This window comes from Saccopteryx leptura, chromosome 3, assembly GCF_036850995.1.
Source record: "Saccopteryx leptura isolate mSacLep1 chromosome 3, mSacLep1_pri_phased_curated, whole genome shotgun sequence".
NCBI lineage: Eukaryota > Metazoa > Chordata > Mammalia > Chiroptera > Emballonuridae > Saccopteryx > Saccopteryx leptura.
Genome location: NC_089505.1, coordinates 310,350,691 through 310,365,395, shown reverse-complemented (window position 1 = coordinate 310,365,395; position 14,705 = coordinate 310,350,691). Strand labels below are relative to the sequence as shown.

At 40.8% G+C, this 14,705-nt stretch overlaps 1 protein-coding gene across 2 annotated transcripts in view; it reads right to left on the bottom strand.

The window, feature by feature from the left end:
- The window catches only part of CYP7B1 (cytochrome P450 family 7 subfamily B member 1), a 174,017-nt gene extending 171,873 nt beyond the window's left edge, over positions 1–2,144 (bottom strand). Inside the window, exon 1 of one of the 2 annotated variants that reach the window (XM_066378969.1) lies at positions 2,013–2,144. Coding sequence is in view for 1 of the 2 variants with exons in the window: in XM_066378967.1 (XP_066235064.1) it covers positions 1,390–1,502 (113 nt within the window). In the remaining variant the exon portion in view is untranslated. Of the gene's footprint in view, positions 1–1,389 lie in introns of both variants that reach the window. The other variant, XM_066378967.1, reaches the window with a different exon arrangement.
- Positions 2,145–14,705: the final 12,561 nt, after the last annotated feature.

The following is a 14,705-nucleotide window of genomic DNA, read 5'->3' as shown; positions in this document are numbered from 1 at the left end:
TCTCAGAATTCTGGGAAAGAAAATCCTTTTGTTTTCCGAACTGCACCCCAAGTTCTACATTCTCACTGCAATTACCATCAATACTCCAAAATGCCCAGCTTGTCTGTTCTTGCCCTGCATATAAAAACAGAAGTAGGACAAAAAACCTTCTTAACTACCAGCCATCTTTAAAGGCTTACCTAGAAGTCACCCAGTTAAGTTACATCTTAATTGGGTTTGATGGACACTGCAAGAAGGTAGAAACTACATAGAATCAAATAACGCTGAAGTTAGTCTCCTAATCCTCATCTTGGGACCTAAAGCAAGAGGAGAGCCATTAGAAAAGGCAACCCAGGAGAGGGCTTGGCACATTCCAAGATCACTGAACACTCACATGGGGAAAAGCAAAGATCCCTTCTAGAGTTTTCTTCCGTAGGCATTCTAGAAATATCCACAGGTGTTTGGAAGCAATTCAGTGGTGCCATTTTCCCAAAACTATTGAGAAGTGACCTAGATCGCACACATGTATACATATATATTCGTAATTATACAGATACATATAAATGTGTGTTTCTATACTTACACATAATGTGTGCAAATGTGGGTGTATGTGATATCTAATCACAAAGTAGCAATTACCACCTAGTAAAACATACCTGCTTGTTTTTCAAAAGCTATGAAGAACCTGGTGGAAAGGGAAATAATCTGGTAAGATAGGGAAAATAGAGTAACTTCAAAGGGAATGCTTTTATTTTGAACTTTTGTCTACTTCCACATTTCGAATCAAATAAAGCAGTGACACATTTCTGAGTTGTGTTGTTTTGTTCGAATAAAAAATAATAGAGCAAATGCATAAAATTCACAGTTAACTCATTTAGTAATCACAAAAATCTCATAACATACCGTCATTTCATTTTTCCAGATTAGGTAGAGTAAGGTAAACTGAGGCACAGAGAGGCACCCAGAGTACTGTTCATACCACACACTTTCCTGAAACACTTCACGTTTAACTCAGTAAAATGTAAGAAAATTCGCCTCACTAAATGCTCTATGAATTCTAGGCCCTAAAGCATCAACTCGCTGAACAAGGCACCAAAATGCGCTTGGAAGCCATGAGTGATGCATCATGTATAACTCAAACCTAGGTCTTATGACAACCTGCACTGGAACAGCAAATCGAATTCAGTCCCAACGTTTTAATATGCATGCATATGATGGGAACTAGGCATAAAACGCCATTGTCAATAGATAGGATCCCAAAAGACGCCGATGCACCCCGCAAGTTAGAACTATCTACTTCGGAAATCATGCAGGGGACTCTCCCCGCCATCTGGGTGGCGCGCGGGCCACGGCAGAGCGCATGCGTGGCCGGGCCGCGGGGCCGCGCGGTGAGGTCGCGGGCACGCTTACCTGGTGCGCCGGGCGCGCAGGCACAGGACCAGGAGCCCCAGGGCCGCGGCCAACAGCAGGCCCGAGGGGCTGAGAAACCGCTGCAGCCACGGCTCCAGCGAGAAGCAGCCCATGCCGTTGACACGTCTTCCGCCGTCCCGTTCGCGCGCGGCCTCGGCGTGCTACCCGGGTCTCTCTCCGAGTGGCGCGGGCGACTCTGCAGCCTGGCGCGGTTTGTCGGCTGCGCTCCCTCGTCCGGCCCGAGAAGCTAGCCTGTCCTCGGCGCTGCCAGGAATGTCACCGCGGGCCCCCCGGCGGCTGGGTCTCAAAGTTCCCGGACTCCCCTCCCCCGCTAACCCCCACCCACGCGCACCGCCTCCAGCCCGGCAGCTCCTTAAAAACGGGGCGGGAAGAAGGGCCAAAGAGGGGGAAGGGGTTGGAATTTCCGAGAGCGGGCCTCCAAAGGCCGGAGAAGGGGGGTTTCTGCTCTGAGCTGGCAGTGAGTGTGGCCTGGGTCCCCGCCCCTCGCCCTCGCCCCCAGGAGGGACCCTGCTTGCCCCTGAAGACGGTGAGACTGCTCCCGCCGCACTCTGGCGCCGGCGATCTCCGGATGACCCAGAGCCCGGCGGGCGGGCGGCAGATACCTGCGGAGTGCGCTGCCCCGCGCCAGCCCTGTTGCTCTGAGCGTCCTGTTTGTTTTTGTTGAGAGTCCGCTGGGTGCGGGGCTCGTCCCAGGGCCCGAGAATACAGACGCGCGGCCGTGACCCCTCAGGAGCTCCAAGGAGGCGCGCAGCCCAAGAAGAAAAGGAGACAGAGCAGCCGGCCACTGCAGAACAACACCAAGGGCCGAAATACACGTGGTACAAGCCCCACAGGTTATACTTAGAAAGAGTAAAGGAGAAACTTAAAAGACCTTTTCCTGAGTAATCGTCACGCACCGGCAACTTCATACACCTGTATTGACTCTCCACACCAAACGTGTGATGTAATTTTTGCCAGCGTTTTAGAGAACGTATGAGACTCAGATTATGTAATTTACCCTGGTTAATAAATAAATAAAACGTAATAACCATTCTAACCAAGGCTATTCTAGAGCAACCGTGCCTTTTCCTTTATTCAGTATTTTATTCTTTGAACTACTGTCACTTCATACTGACCCCCATACCTCTTATCTTTGACCTTCCCAGCCCATCCTCCCGCCCCCCCATGCCACCTCCTTACAACATAGACCTATTCTGCTTTGCTGCGTTCAAAATTTCTTACTAGTTGTGTTTGTGATAAAGCCATAAATCTCTGACCTGCAGTTACAAGCCCTCCGCCGTTTCTCTTTATGGTACAACTTCCTTCCATGACTAGGACAGTTCATTACTCTAAAGCTTGAGCCAATATGCCCCTCACAATCAGCCCTTTCATACCCTTGTTTATGATATTCATTCTGCCTGAAAACTTTTCCTCTTTTCCTAAATACTAAAATTCTCTCTACCTTTCAATGCCCAGCTCAAATCTCACTTCCTTCTAGAAATTATCCATAACTCTTTTTTTGTAATTAATCTTTCTCCATACTTTTAACACTGTCTCTTCATATCACCCCATCAAAATTTTCCACGTTATCTGAGTTATTTCTGTCTTCCCTGCTATGGCAGGCAGGAACTACCTCTTAGACAACCACATCTGAACCAACTCTATCCCCCAACCCCTGATCCCATACCCCGAGATACATGTATAGTTAAAAGGGCTTTGCTGTGCCCGGCTCTTAGTGCTTTGGAACTGCTGTGTTGCTATCCTTGACCTTAAAGCTGTGAATGGCTGGGCCAGCATTGGAATTCTAATGTTGATACGTATTTTCATCTCTGACTCTTATTCCAGGGTCTTCCTACTGCCTCTTCCTCCCTCCTGTTGTAGATTTACTTTTCCAGAAAATCCAAAAGGGTACAGTGAGCCAACAGTTACTCCATCCCCTCCAAAAGCAAGCAAATTGGTTCCCATCACTGGCCAGCAGAACCCATTTACAGAATGGTCCTTGCTGTGCATTTCTAGATCCACGACAGCAAGTCCCTCTGCTAGTTTTCACAAGAAGCCTCAACTTTCATACCTTTATTTTCCATTTAATCACCTGGAAGACTCTTCTGTTTGAAAATATAAGTAAAAATATCAAGCACTTATCAATTATATGAACATTTACTAAGTGCTAAACATTTTATTTATTATTAAACTGTAAGAGCAAACACCTGCAGTGAATCACACTGTCCCCTGGAAGTGAAAGGAAGAAGATTACGCTGCCACCTACGAGGTCTGGTTAGCAACCGTGTCATATCCCTATGGTATCCATATAGTACCTTACTTAGAAGACTACAGTGTGCTTGAATGGGTTTCTCTTGTGTTTTCTATTTCTGTTCAAAGGGGCCTCCATTCTGTCAACTGACCTGGTTGAAATAATATCTGAAGACATCTTTTATTCCTCTTTTGATTTTGTAACCGCATAATGGCATCATTATATTCCATCCAGTTCAATTTATTTTGCCTATACGCAAGCGTTGATCACCATCATTTCTCTGACAGATGAATAGTTGACCCTCCATGTCTAATTCTGCCTTCCTTCTCAGGAATAACAGAGCATGTGTCTGTCCATTAGAAACACTGCTTTCCCAGCCTTCCTTGGGTTAATTGTGACCATGTGACTAAATTCTAACCAGTAGGCTAAATGTAAGTTATTACTCCAAGAAAGTACCCTTAACAGAAATGGACAGGCCCTTTGCCACCTCCCCTTTCTCTACTAGTTAAAATATGGACAATATGCCTGAAATTCAAGCTGCCTTCTTAGCACATATAAATATGTCCAAATAGTGCAATTAATTATTTGTTGTTTACATGAAATTCAAAATTAACTGAGGAACCTTTAATTTTATCTTCTCCTTCTGGCAACTCTAGCTTAATTCCAACCCAAGGGTTCATAAGGCATAAAGATAAGGCAACTGTAAAATTCTAGCGGCCCAATTGTCTGTCCCTTTCAGAAACCAGACACAAATTGTTCCTTTAACATCATGTACCAGTGTTAGTGTCTTGTGTAACCTTGGTCACACTAATTAGACCAGGGCCAATAGTCTTATCTAAATGAGTCATAGGGTAGCCCTTAGATTTTGTTGTATTCAAATGTGGACATGTGTTCAGTATAAACAGCAACTGGCCTTTTTTCAGACAATATTGACTTTGATATATGTGGACACAGAAATGCAAGCAAAAGCAAATTGAAAGCTGAGGGAGTAAAGAGAGAGGATGATACATCGGAATCTCTACAGTAAGACCCATGATAATCCAGTTGATGTGTCATACTTCACTAGTTCAAATGATCCTCATCTACCAGCTGGTCAGAGCTGTCAGCCTCTTTCTCTGTTCTCTGTCAACTCAATGATGAGGGTTTGACTTCTGGCCCTGCTACCCTCCCTGAAGGCCTTCTGCTGATTCTAAAGATCCTGCTTGGAAGTCCTAATTCTCCTGGTCTGACTCTGAAAATACTAATACAGTGGATTGAGGTCTGTAAGTCCACCTACTTAGTTCACCTTTGTTAAGTGAAAATAATGTCCTGGCCTACAGGAGCTATCAAAGTGAATAAGGTGGCTCTTCCTTTAAAGAGTTGAGACTAAGACAAATGAAAGGATTGACACTGGGAAGGAGAAAGAAAAGAGGCTGGTCAACATGATACTGCAATGTGACAATGGGGCATTTAAGAACACATACCCATATGGCTTCATGTCCTGTTGCAAACCATGCTGGGGGAAGGGTAGGTTATAGGCTCCAGTTGTTGGGAAACAGTGGAAGGTACCACTATGGAAAATGTCAAAGCAGAATTTTACACATTCTTTTTCTACAACATTGAGAAGTTTCAAAAATCAGATATGAGTACTTAAGCCTGAAAGGGCCAGTCACCTTTTAACATAAAATATATGAGTTTTGAGCTGACAGGGTTCAGAACAGGCCTCCCCGTACCACTTTGGCACGTGAATTATTTTGAACTGAAGGCAATAGAGACCCTGTGGGCTCAAGAGAAACTTTTATGTCTCCCTTAAATGACTCAAATTTAAGGGCCTTCCCAATAATAAGATTGGTCACCAAAAGTAACTGTCTATGACACACACACACACACACACACACACACACACACATATATAAATAAGGCAGGTTACCGAACATCTGCTCTTCTTACTGTCCTGTGAATTGCCCTCCTCCCTTCTGAAGCCCCAGTGCCTTGACTCATTGCTTGGCTCAAAATGTCATATATACCCCAGTTTAACCTTCTGTCTTAGAACCTTCCATGCATGTGGAATTCCCGTACATGTGTATATAAATTTGGTTATTTTCTCTTGTTAATCGGTTTCATGTTGATTTAATTATTAGACCAGCTGTAAGAACCTGGAAGTGCAAATGAAAACTTTTTCCTCCCTCACAGAGTCATCTCCATAAACTAAGAAGCACAACTCAGTGATCTTTCTACTTTTCCTAATGAGCTTCATTTTAACTAACTTTGATTTCTTATTCCTTTCTATTAAAATTAAGACCAGCATTGGGCAAAATTGTGTAGCAGAGGAAGGGAAGAAAATGGAAGAAAAAAGGAGCATGGATTGAGAGCAAGGACCTGCTGTGTGTCCGATAGTCCCTCATGTTTTACATACTTGCCTTGCTTCATCTCATCTTCAAAAACAGTCTCTGAAATGGTATTATTATTCCCTTCTATGTAAAAGAAAACCAAGACTCAGGGGGTTTTAGGGTACCTGTGATTGTTCAGCCACTGCATTTCACTGTGAAGTCACCCCTCCTTTCACTGTACTGTCTTGCTTTCCTAAGAGTTGGTTTTCATTAACCCTTTACTGTCTCTGTGCTGTCATTCTTGCCTCCATGTTTGTGAGTCCTGTTGTAAGCTCAAGCTGTCCATAACTGAGCTGCCTCATGGAGACAATTGGGCTTCTGCCTCTGTACCTTGGCCTACCTCAGCCTTTGTCTAGCTCTGAAGCTAGTCTCAGTTTTTCCATCTGAAAAAGTGATATAAAACTACCTTCACTCTAGATTTATGAGGTTTAAATTGTGAGGAATAAATATATGACAGTGGAAATGCCTGGAGATTCTGAGCACCTTCTGCTCCATGGGCATAGGATACAAGTCAAAATGAGTTGATCAGACAAACTCAGCCCAGCTGAGGTGTTAGTTTGTTGATGTATTGCTTCTGCCCAATTAAAATGTAAAATGTGCCACTTTCTTGTTTCCTTAAAGTGGCTATTTAGACCGAAGCTGAGATAATAATAACAGTGTATCCCGAGTCCTGAGATGCTATAAGGCTAAAGTTATTAGTTGGCATGTAGTCAGTCGGTACCTTAGATGCCAGGCCTGAACCCAACTAAAAGTATCTTAAATCACAAATGCTTCCCCTTATTTCGTCTTTTGTTATTATTTTTAAATTATGCTTTTTTTCTCTTCAGTTTCTTTTTTCTCCTAAGAAGGCGTTTTATAGTATTGACCTAGCATTCAGCTAACACACATAGACATGACGGTAAAAATGCATATTAAATAAAATGCTGTTGAATGAACCCAACAATAGAAAGTGTTGTTACATTTAAATCATTTTTTAAATAAAATAAAATTTTAGTTAAGACTTGAATATAATTATTTTGAAGCAACTTTAAAAATGGTGGAACAGATGGCTCTGATTATCTCCAAGAGGAAGAAAAAGATTCAAGAGTTTTGTCATTTCTTGTTTAATAGTCTTGGCATTCCTTTTACACACTTGAGTTTTGAATACCCTGGTTTATAAATTAATCCCAGGCAAAACCTTAGTTTATTCTCACGATATGGCCCCAGTTCCCATGCCAAGATTCAAGATTCAACTCTCTCTCTCTTTCCCTGACTTCCTGGCTTTTCCATCGTTTCATTTCCTAATTAGCCCTTGGACCCAGATTTCTGAGGAGAGAAAGCACAAGAAACTTTCTAAGACTTCATTTACATAGGAACATTTCCCTCATCCTCACCCTCCGGGCAACTCTGATCACTGAGGGAAAGTTTTATAGACTGAAAATGTTTTGTTTGTTTGTTTGTTTGTTTTGATTAAGCCTTGCTGGTTCTTAGAGAAGCAACAAAGAGCTCTGGCCTGAAATAAAATCGACTGGCACAACCTCTCCTACCAGATAGTGCCATTTCCATCTGTCCCAGGGGAGGTCCTGGGACACAGACTCAGAGGGAGAGTCCAGCACAGGTGTTTATTAGGACAACCTTTCAGGATTAGCACTCGGGGTGGGAAAGTGAAGGAAACAGACAGAGGGAGACACTGGGCTCAGTTTTAACAAAAAACTCAGCCCATAATGATAACTCAGAGGGCCCTTCAGAATTATCCAAAGGTAGGGTGAAGGTTCAAGAATTTAGAGCCCAATATCAACAAGCGATTGGTTGTGGACTGCCTTCAAGCCAGAGGTGGAGTATGACCTTGGTTAAGGGAGTTCTCTTTAGCCACAGACAAGTTCTGAAGCAGCTGAGAACACTCCCAGAGCTGGACACATAGGTCCTTCTATCCTGATACAGAATCTGAGGAATACAACAGTGTTCACTGCAATACCACAGATGTATATTGGGGTGGATAGCACCTAATGGTGACCGTTTTTGCATTCATCCTTTTTGTAGTTGTGCTGTCTTTCACTGGCGGAATTGTAGTAACACTAGCCTCTCAGCTTCTGCGATTACACAGCAACCATGTTCATTAAGTCATTCTACTGTTAAAGAAAAAAACAACTCCAGACTATGGGTCAAAGATTTATTATAACATTGCATCAAGGAAAGCCTCTGGGAGATCATTTTAAACATTTACTTTGATTAGAAACATTATAGAAAAATGTTAGCTTATCACTAGATTAGCTACAAAATGAAAAGAGTGGCTTAACATCACCCAACTATGAATAATAGCAACTATACATATGCTGGAATATTCAGAAAATTGAATATTCTGATGTATGAGCAAATATTGCATTAATGCAAAAAGGAATTAATTGATTTGTAATGATTCTGAAAACAGTCTAAGTGTCTGCTAGCTAGGGTTGAAATATAACTAAAATAGGTATACTCACACATAATCCAGCATTAGCTGGGGGCTTCCTAACATCTAGATCCGAGTGTGCGAGATCTATCTTGAGCCATGGCAACTGGTGACCAGAATACAGGACTCTGTACCTTCACTTGCTTCTGCAGTAAACCCAAACACAGCAGGCACTTGAAATCTTAGCTGAAAATTTGTGAGAAATCACATTGTATAGTACATAAGATTCTTATATATCTATTATTTCATGCTTCATAGTCATCGTGGACCAAATTGCAATAGAAAATTTCTTTCCCCTGACAAAGTGCAGCCTTTCTAATTCCATTCTATCTCCAGAATTTTTTTTATAAATAAATTTTTATTAATTTTAATGGGTGACATCAATAAATCAGGGTACATATATTCAAAGAAAACATGTCCAGGTTATCTTGTCATTCAATTATGCTGCATACCCATCACCCAAAGTCAGGTTGTCTTCCGTCACCTTCTATCTAGTTTTCTTTGTGCCCCTCCTCCTCCCCCTCTCCCTCCTTCCCTCCCCCCCCCCCCGTAACCACCACACTCTTGTCCATGTCTCTAACTCTCGTTTTTATGTCCCAATTTGCAATAGAAAATTTCTTTCCCCTGACAAAGTGCAGCCTTTCTAATTTCATTCTATCTCCAGAATTTTTTTTGTCAAATATCAAATACCTCCTGCCTTAGAAATGCAAAGCGATTCAACTCACATCTTTTATTTGAGCAAGTCATGGGGATCTCCTATGCCAAGAAGCTATCAAAAATTTTCTTCTGAACAATGAGCATGTAATATTTTCAAAATAAAGTAACCAGCAGCACACCAGTTTAAAAACTTTAAGTGAAATTTATCGTTTTCTCTTTTGGAAATGTAAGTATATGTTAAGAAAATTAGAGAAAAATGTCCCCTCTCTTCCATCCTTAAAGATGCTCTAACAACAGCGATTGGTAAATTAGAGTGTAAATGGACCAATAAGTATCAACACATGTCCCTTCTGCATTTATAAGTGCCTCAGAGAGTCCCATTTATAGACATACTATTTTTTTTTCCAGTTGTCCCTCCCCTTTTTACAGATAGACTCTTGGTCTAGACCAGGGGTCTCAAACTCAACTCAGCATGTGGACCGCAGAGCAAGATCACAGCCGTTCGGCGGGCCGCACTAGGTCTACAAAAGGCAACTGTTACGCAACACTTTTCAGTGTCACAAAACGACCAGAAACTGTAGTTCGCATCACAACTGCTGTTAACTAAGCTAATATCTAGCTAGGATGCTAGAGAAATGAAAAATACAAGTAGGCCCCTAGGCTTACTTAATTTTATCCAAAATATTTTGAACTTCGTGGATTAGTCTGCGGGCCGCACAAAATTGTTCGGCGGGCCGCGAGTTTGAGACCCCTGGTCTAGACCTACAGAAAGGCTAAGTCAGGCTTTGAAGAGTTTCCTCCTTCTGCCTTTGGGAGTTTCAGGACCTCTAAATCTGTTTCTCTTTTCCATGCCTCTTGGCTTTTGCTTCTCTTTTATCAGTTCCCAACAATCTGGAAATTATTCCTGACCCATTCACCAATAGTCTTAGTTCTCTGGTATTTACAGAACCCCCAGGCCAAGGCAAACAATATAATGCCCTCAAGAACTTTCTAATGCTAATAGAAAAATAAAGGCATCTAGAATTCTAATTGACTTATTTTCTCTGCATTTCTGCATCAAGAATCAAAACATGATTATTTTCTAATCAGAAGTCTGAAAATGAACCTACATAGTTGTTTCTAGTCTACAAGGCATTTCAAACAATATCTCATGTGATCACTTGACAATCTTGTGAGCTAAATATTATTATAAGGTCTACCGGAAAGTTCTGTCCTTTTTTTGGAATAAAATATAAATTCTTCTGACTTAATTCATGTGGCACCCATCTTAAATATTTCCACACCAATCCTATCTTTTGTATACGGTCTGAAATGGTTTGCTGAGCTGAATTAAGCCTTTCTGCGATCTCCGATGTTGTCAGAAAAGGATCTTGCTCCAACATGGTCTTAACAACATCGTCATCGATCAAAGACGGTCGCCCAGAACGTGGCTTATAAGAAAGGTCGAAATCACCTGTTTCGAATTTTTCAAACCATCTTCTGCATGTCCTCTCAGAAACTGTACCTTCACCAAACACTTTCAATAAATTTCTACATGCTTCTGTAGCATTTCTTCCTTGTTGAAATTTGTATACAATACAGTGGCGTAAATGAACTTTATCAGTAGCCATGGGTACACTATCGCTTCACACATAAGACTAATGTGAATCAACTTTGTTTTAGTTAATTTGCTACATCAGTATGTATACATTAAGTGATAAAAATAGAGAGGCATACATGTGCCAAATAAACATGTGCTTACGTGTCGAAACTTGTTGTGATAGAAATGGACAGAACTTTCTGGTAGACCTTATATTTTTACACACATACCCATTAACCAGTCTGACAGTAAGAACCATGTTTATCTGTCTTTTTAAACAACCTATATACAATGCTTGGCAGGCTGTGTGACTCTTAGTCGAGTTTCAATGCATATTTGTTGAATGAATGGAAATTAGAAAACTAATGTTCAGAAGTTAAATAAAATATTTATTGAGTATCTGCTATTTCCTGGTCACCAAGCTAAATATTTTCATCTACATTTTATCTTTACATTATCTCCATGTGCTTGACCAAGCTCAACAGCCAGACAGCACAGGCATATGGATTCTCACTTATTGATCTGAATATGCACTGGTCAGTTGGCTCAACAGTAGACTGTTGGCCTGGCATGTGGAAGTCCTGGGTTCAATTTCTGGTCAGGGCACACTGGAGAAGCAACCATCTGCTTCTTCTCCCCTCTCATTCCCCTTCTCTCCAGTCCCCTCTCCTCCCCTCCCACAGCCATGGCTCAAATGGTTTGAGCAGTTTGGCCCCCTGCACTGAAGATGGCTCTATGGTCTTGCCTCAGATGCTGAAATAGCTCAGTTGCCAAGCAATGGAGCAGCAACTCCAGATGGGCAGAGCATCACCCTGTAGGGGGCTTGCCCGGTGAATTCTAGTCAGGGTGCATGTGGGAGTCTGTCGCTGCCTCCCTGCCTTCTGCCTCTCACTTTAATCATCATCATCATCATCATCATCATCATCATCATCATCAACTGAATATCAGTGGTACTTTTTCTGTAGTATGGATTTGCTTCACTATATATAATGCTTTTCTAGATTCCCTTCTATAGCAACCTACCTTGCAATATAGCTCTTCTCTAAAAGATATTTTAAGATCTTGGGTCAAGATTTATATAACATTGGAGCTTTAATTTGAGGAAAACGCTATCAATACAGAACTAACTTGGAACAATGTATAGACTTTGTTGTTTATTTCTGAGAAATCAAAAGAACAAACAGTAGGGACCCTAAAGGAGAGATACCAGGACTGATCTTACAGAATTGTTTCTTTTTCCTAAAACAATAATCTGTATAGAACATTTGCAATCATTTTTAGAGTCACATGCCAAGATTAATTACAACAGTCTGTTCTAAGCTCAGTAAGGTATCTGTTTTAGAAAGAAAACATCTCAGTTGTATTCAGCAGAGGCCTTATCTTGACAGCCTCAGTGTGTTTATTGTAAGGATTTATTGGTCTTGAGGGAGGGCCAAAGGAGTTGTCCTGACTTGGATAAGAGTTTTGGGGCCATGTGAAATACACAAGATTGTTCAGAGGATAAGGAGTCTAAAAGAGAGAGAACAATAATTTTTTAATTAATAGTCATTTCTTTTTCTTATGTCTCTACCTCTCTCACTTCCTTTAAAACTTGAAACGGAGTCTTAGGAAATAAGGTTTAATAAAGAAAAAAAAACCATTTTGCTAAAATTTCTGTAAGAAAACTGATAGCACAAAGCAACATCCTTCTGTGACCCATGCATTTCATATAACTTAATACAAAGGAGTATTATTCCTCTTTTGTGAAGCACTGGTCAGGAGCTCTAGATTCAGGTGACCAAAATCTGGAGGAGGAGATAGAATTCTGCAATGTAACTAATGATCTCCAATAACTCAACTCCATGGTGCTGGGTTCACTGTTTTGCAGTCAACATCTTGTTTGTCCTCTCAGCAGATCTCTCACAAGAAATATTTTCTTCTTGGCACTCCTGTGACACAGGTCTAGACGTGCCTGATTGTCCTGTGTCTCTGGTTGCTTGTCAGTCTTCTCAGCCAGATCTTCTTTGACTCGATCAGTCAGTGTCAAAGGGCTTGATTTCAGATATTCCTCTCTTCTTCCTACAATCTCTAAACAGGTAAGCTTTAAACAAACAAACAAACAAAACCCTCTAAACAGAGAGAAAATAATCTAAGCCTATCACTAAATTATCACATCACAAAGGAAGAGTTTAACAGAAGAAAGGAACAGAGAGGAACTACAGAACAGTTTTTAAAACAAGAACAACGTGCAGAAGTGGATTAAGGTCAGTTGAGGCCCCAGGCACAGAAGACAATTTAGGGCTCCTAAAAAAAGAGAGAGACAGGGAAAATAAAAAATACATGTTAACTATATTTTTAAATAAATAAAAAACATTATGTACTATTAATGTTAAAATTGCACATATGAAACCAAACTGTAAAAAAATGTAAAGTTGGGGTTTTGTGGGCCCTTTAGAAGTTGGGGCCCAGGGTGCGTGCCCGGGGCACCCACCATTAAATCCACCTCTGACAACATGGCAATAAGTAAATACCTATGGATAACTACTTTAAGTTTAAATAGACTAAATTTTACATTCAAAAGTTATAGGTGGCTGAATGGATTAAAGAAAAATAAAGACCCATCTATATGCTGTCTACTACAGACTTACTTCAGATGTAAGGATATACACAGACTGAAAGTAAGGGAATGGAAAAAGATAGTCTATACAAATAGAACCCCTTCCCTCCCCCCAAAAGGTGGAGTAACTATACTTATATCAGATAAAATAGATTTGAAAACAAAGACTGTAGTGAAAGACAAAGAAAAGCATTATATAATGATCAAGGGCCAATCCAACAAGAAGATAAAATATTTTAGAACTTGTATGCACCCGACAAGGGGCACCTGAACATATAAAGCAAATATTAACACACATATAGTGATAAATAGACATTAAATGACATGTTGCAACAGATGGACTTAAAAGATATGTACAGAACATTTCATCCAAAAGCAACACAATACAGATGCTCCTCAACTTACAATGGGTTATATCTGAGGAACCCATTGTAAATTGAAAATAAGTAAAAAACTCATTTAATACACCTAACCTGCCAGACATCATAGTTTAGCCTAGTCTAACTTAAATATGCTGAGAACACTTACATTAACCTGCAGCTGGGCAGAATCATCTAACACAGAGCCTATTTTATAATACTGGATATTTTATGTGATCTATTGAATACTGTACTGAAAGTGAAAACCAGAATAGCGGTATGGGTTCTCACCATTTACATCTGCAGCTGAAAGCACATTGGCACACAGATGGGCATTTTGTAGACATGATGGGATGCAAAAACACAAAACCACATCAGTCTGTCGTAATTTTACTCTCATTTTCACTAGGTTGTTCTATGGCAGCAACCACTTAGACATGCAAGATCTTTCCAGGGGGTTATAGGTGATACTTCAATTCTTTAAAATTTAAAAAGTTTTCTTTCTTTCTCTTTCTTTCTTTCTTTCTTTCTTTCTTTCTTTCTTTCTTTCTTTCTTTCTTTCTTTCTTTCTTTCTTTCTTTATTATTTTAGAGAGAGAGAGAGAAACCTGCAACCTTGGTATATGAAGAAGATGCTCTAACCAAATAAACTACCCAGTCAGGGCTAGATAATACTTTAAGTGATATTTTTTTCACTGCATGCCAGAAACTACCATTGCCTCATTTGCCCCTGGCAACAGCATCATATTTATCTTTAAATCTAGCCAAATCAGAGAACCAATTCCACATCCAAAGTGCTAAGATTCTGTCACTCTGTAATTACTTTAGAGAATAATAATTGCGTCAGTTAAGAAGCAGAGGCATCATACATATTATGAGAATAGAAAATTTATTATAGGTGTAAAGCAGGTGGCCACTGCCATGGTGGTCATGTAAGTTCTCATTGGATTAAAGAACTATGAAGCCAAGGCCCTGGCCGATTTGCTCAAATAGAGCATCGGCCCGGTGTCTGGAAGTCCCGGGTTTGATTCCTGGCCAGGGCACACAGGAGAAGTGCCCATTTGCTTCTCCGCCCTTG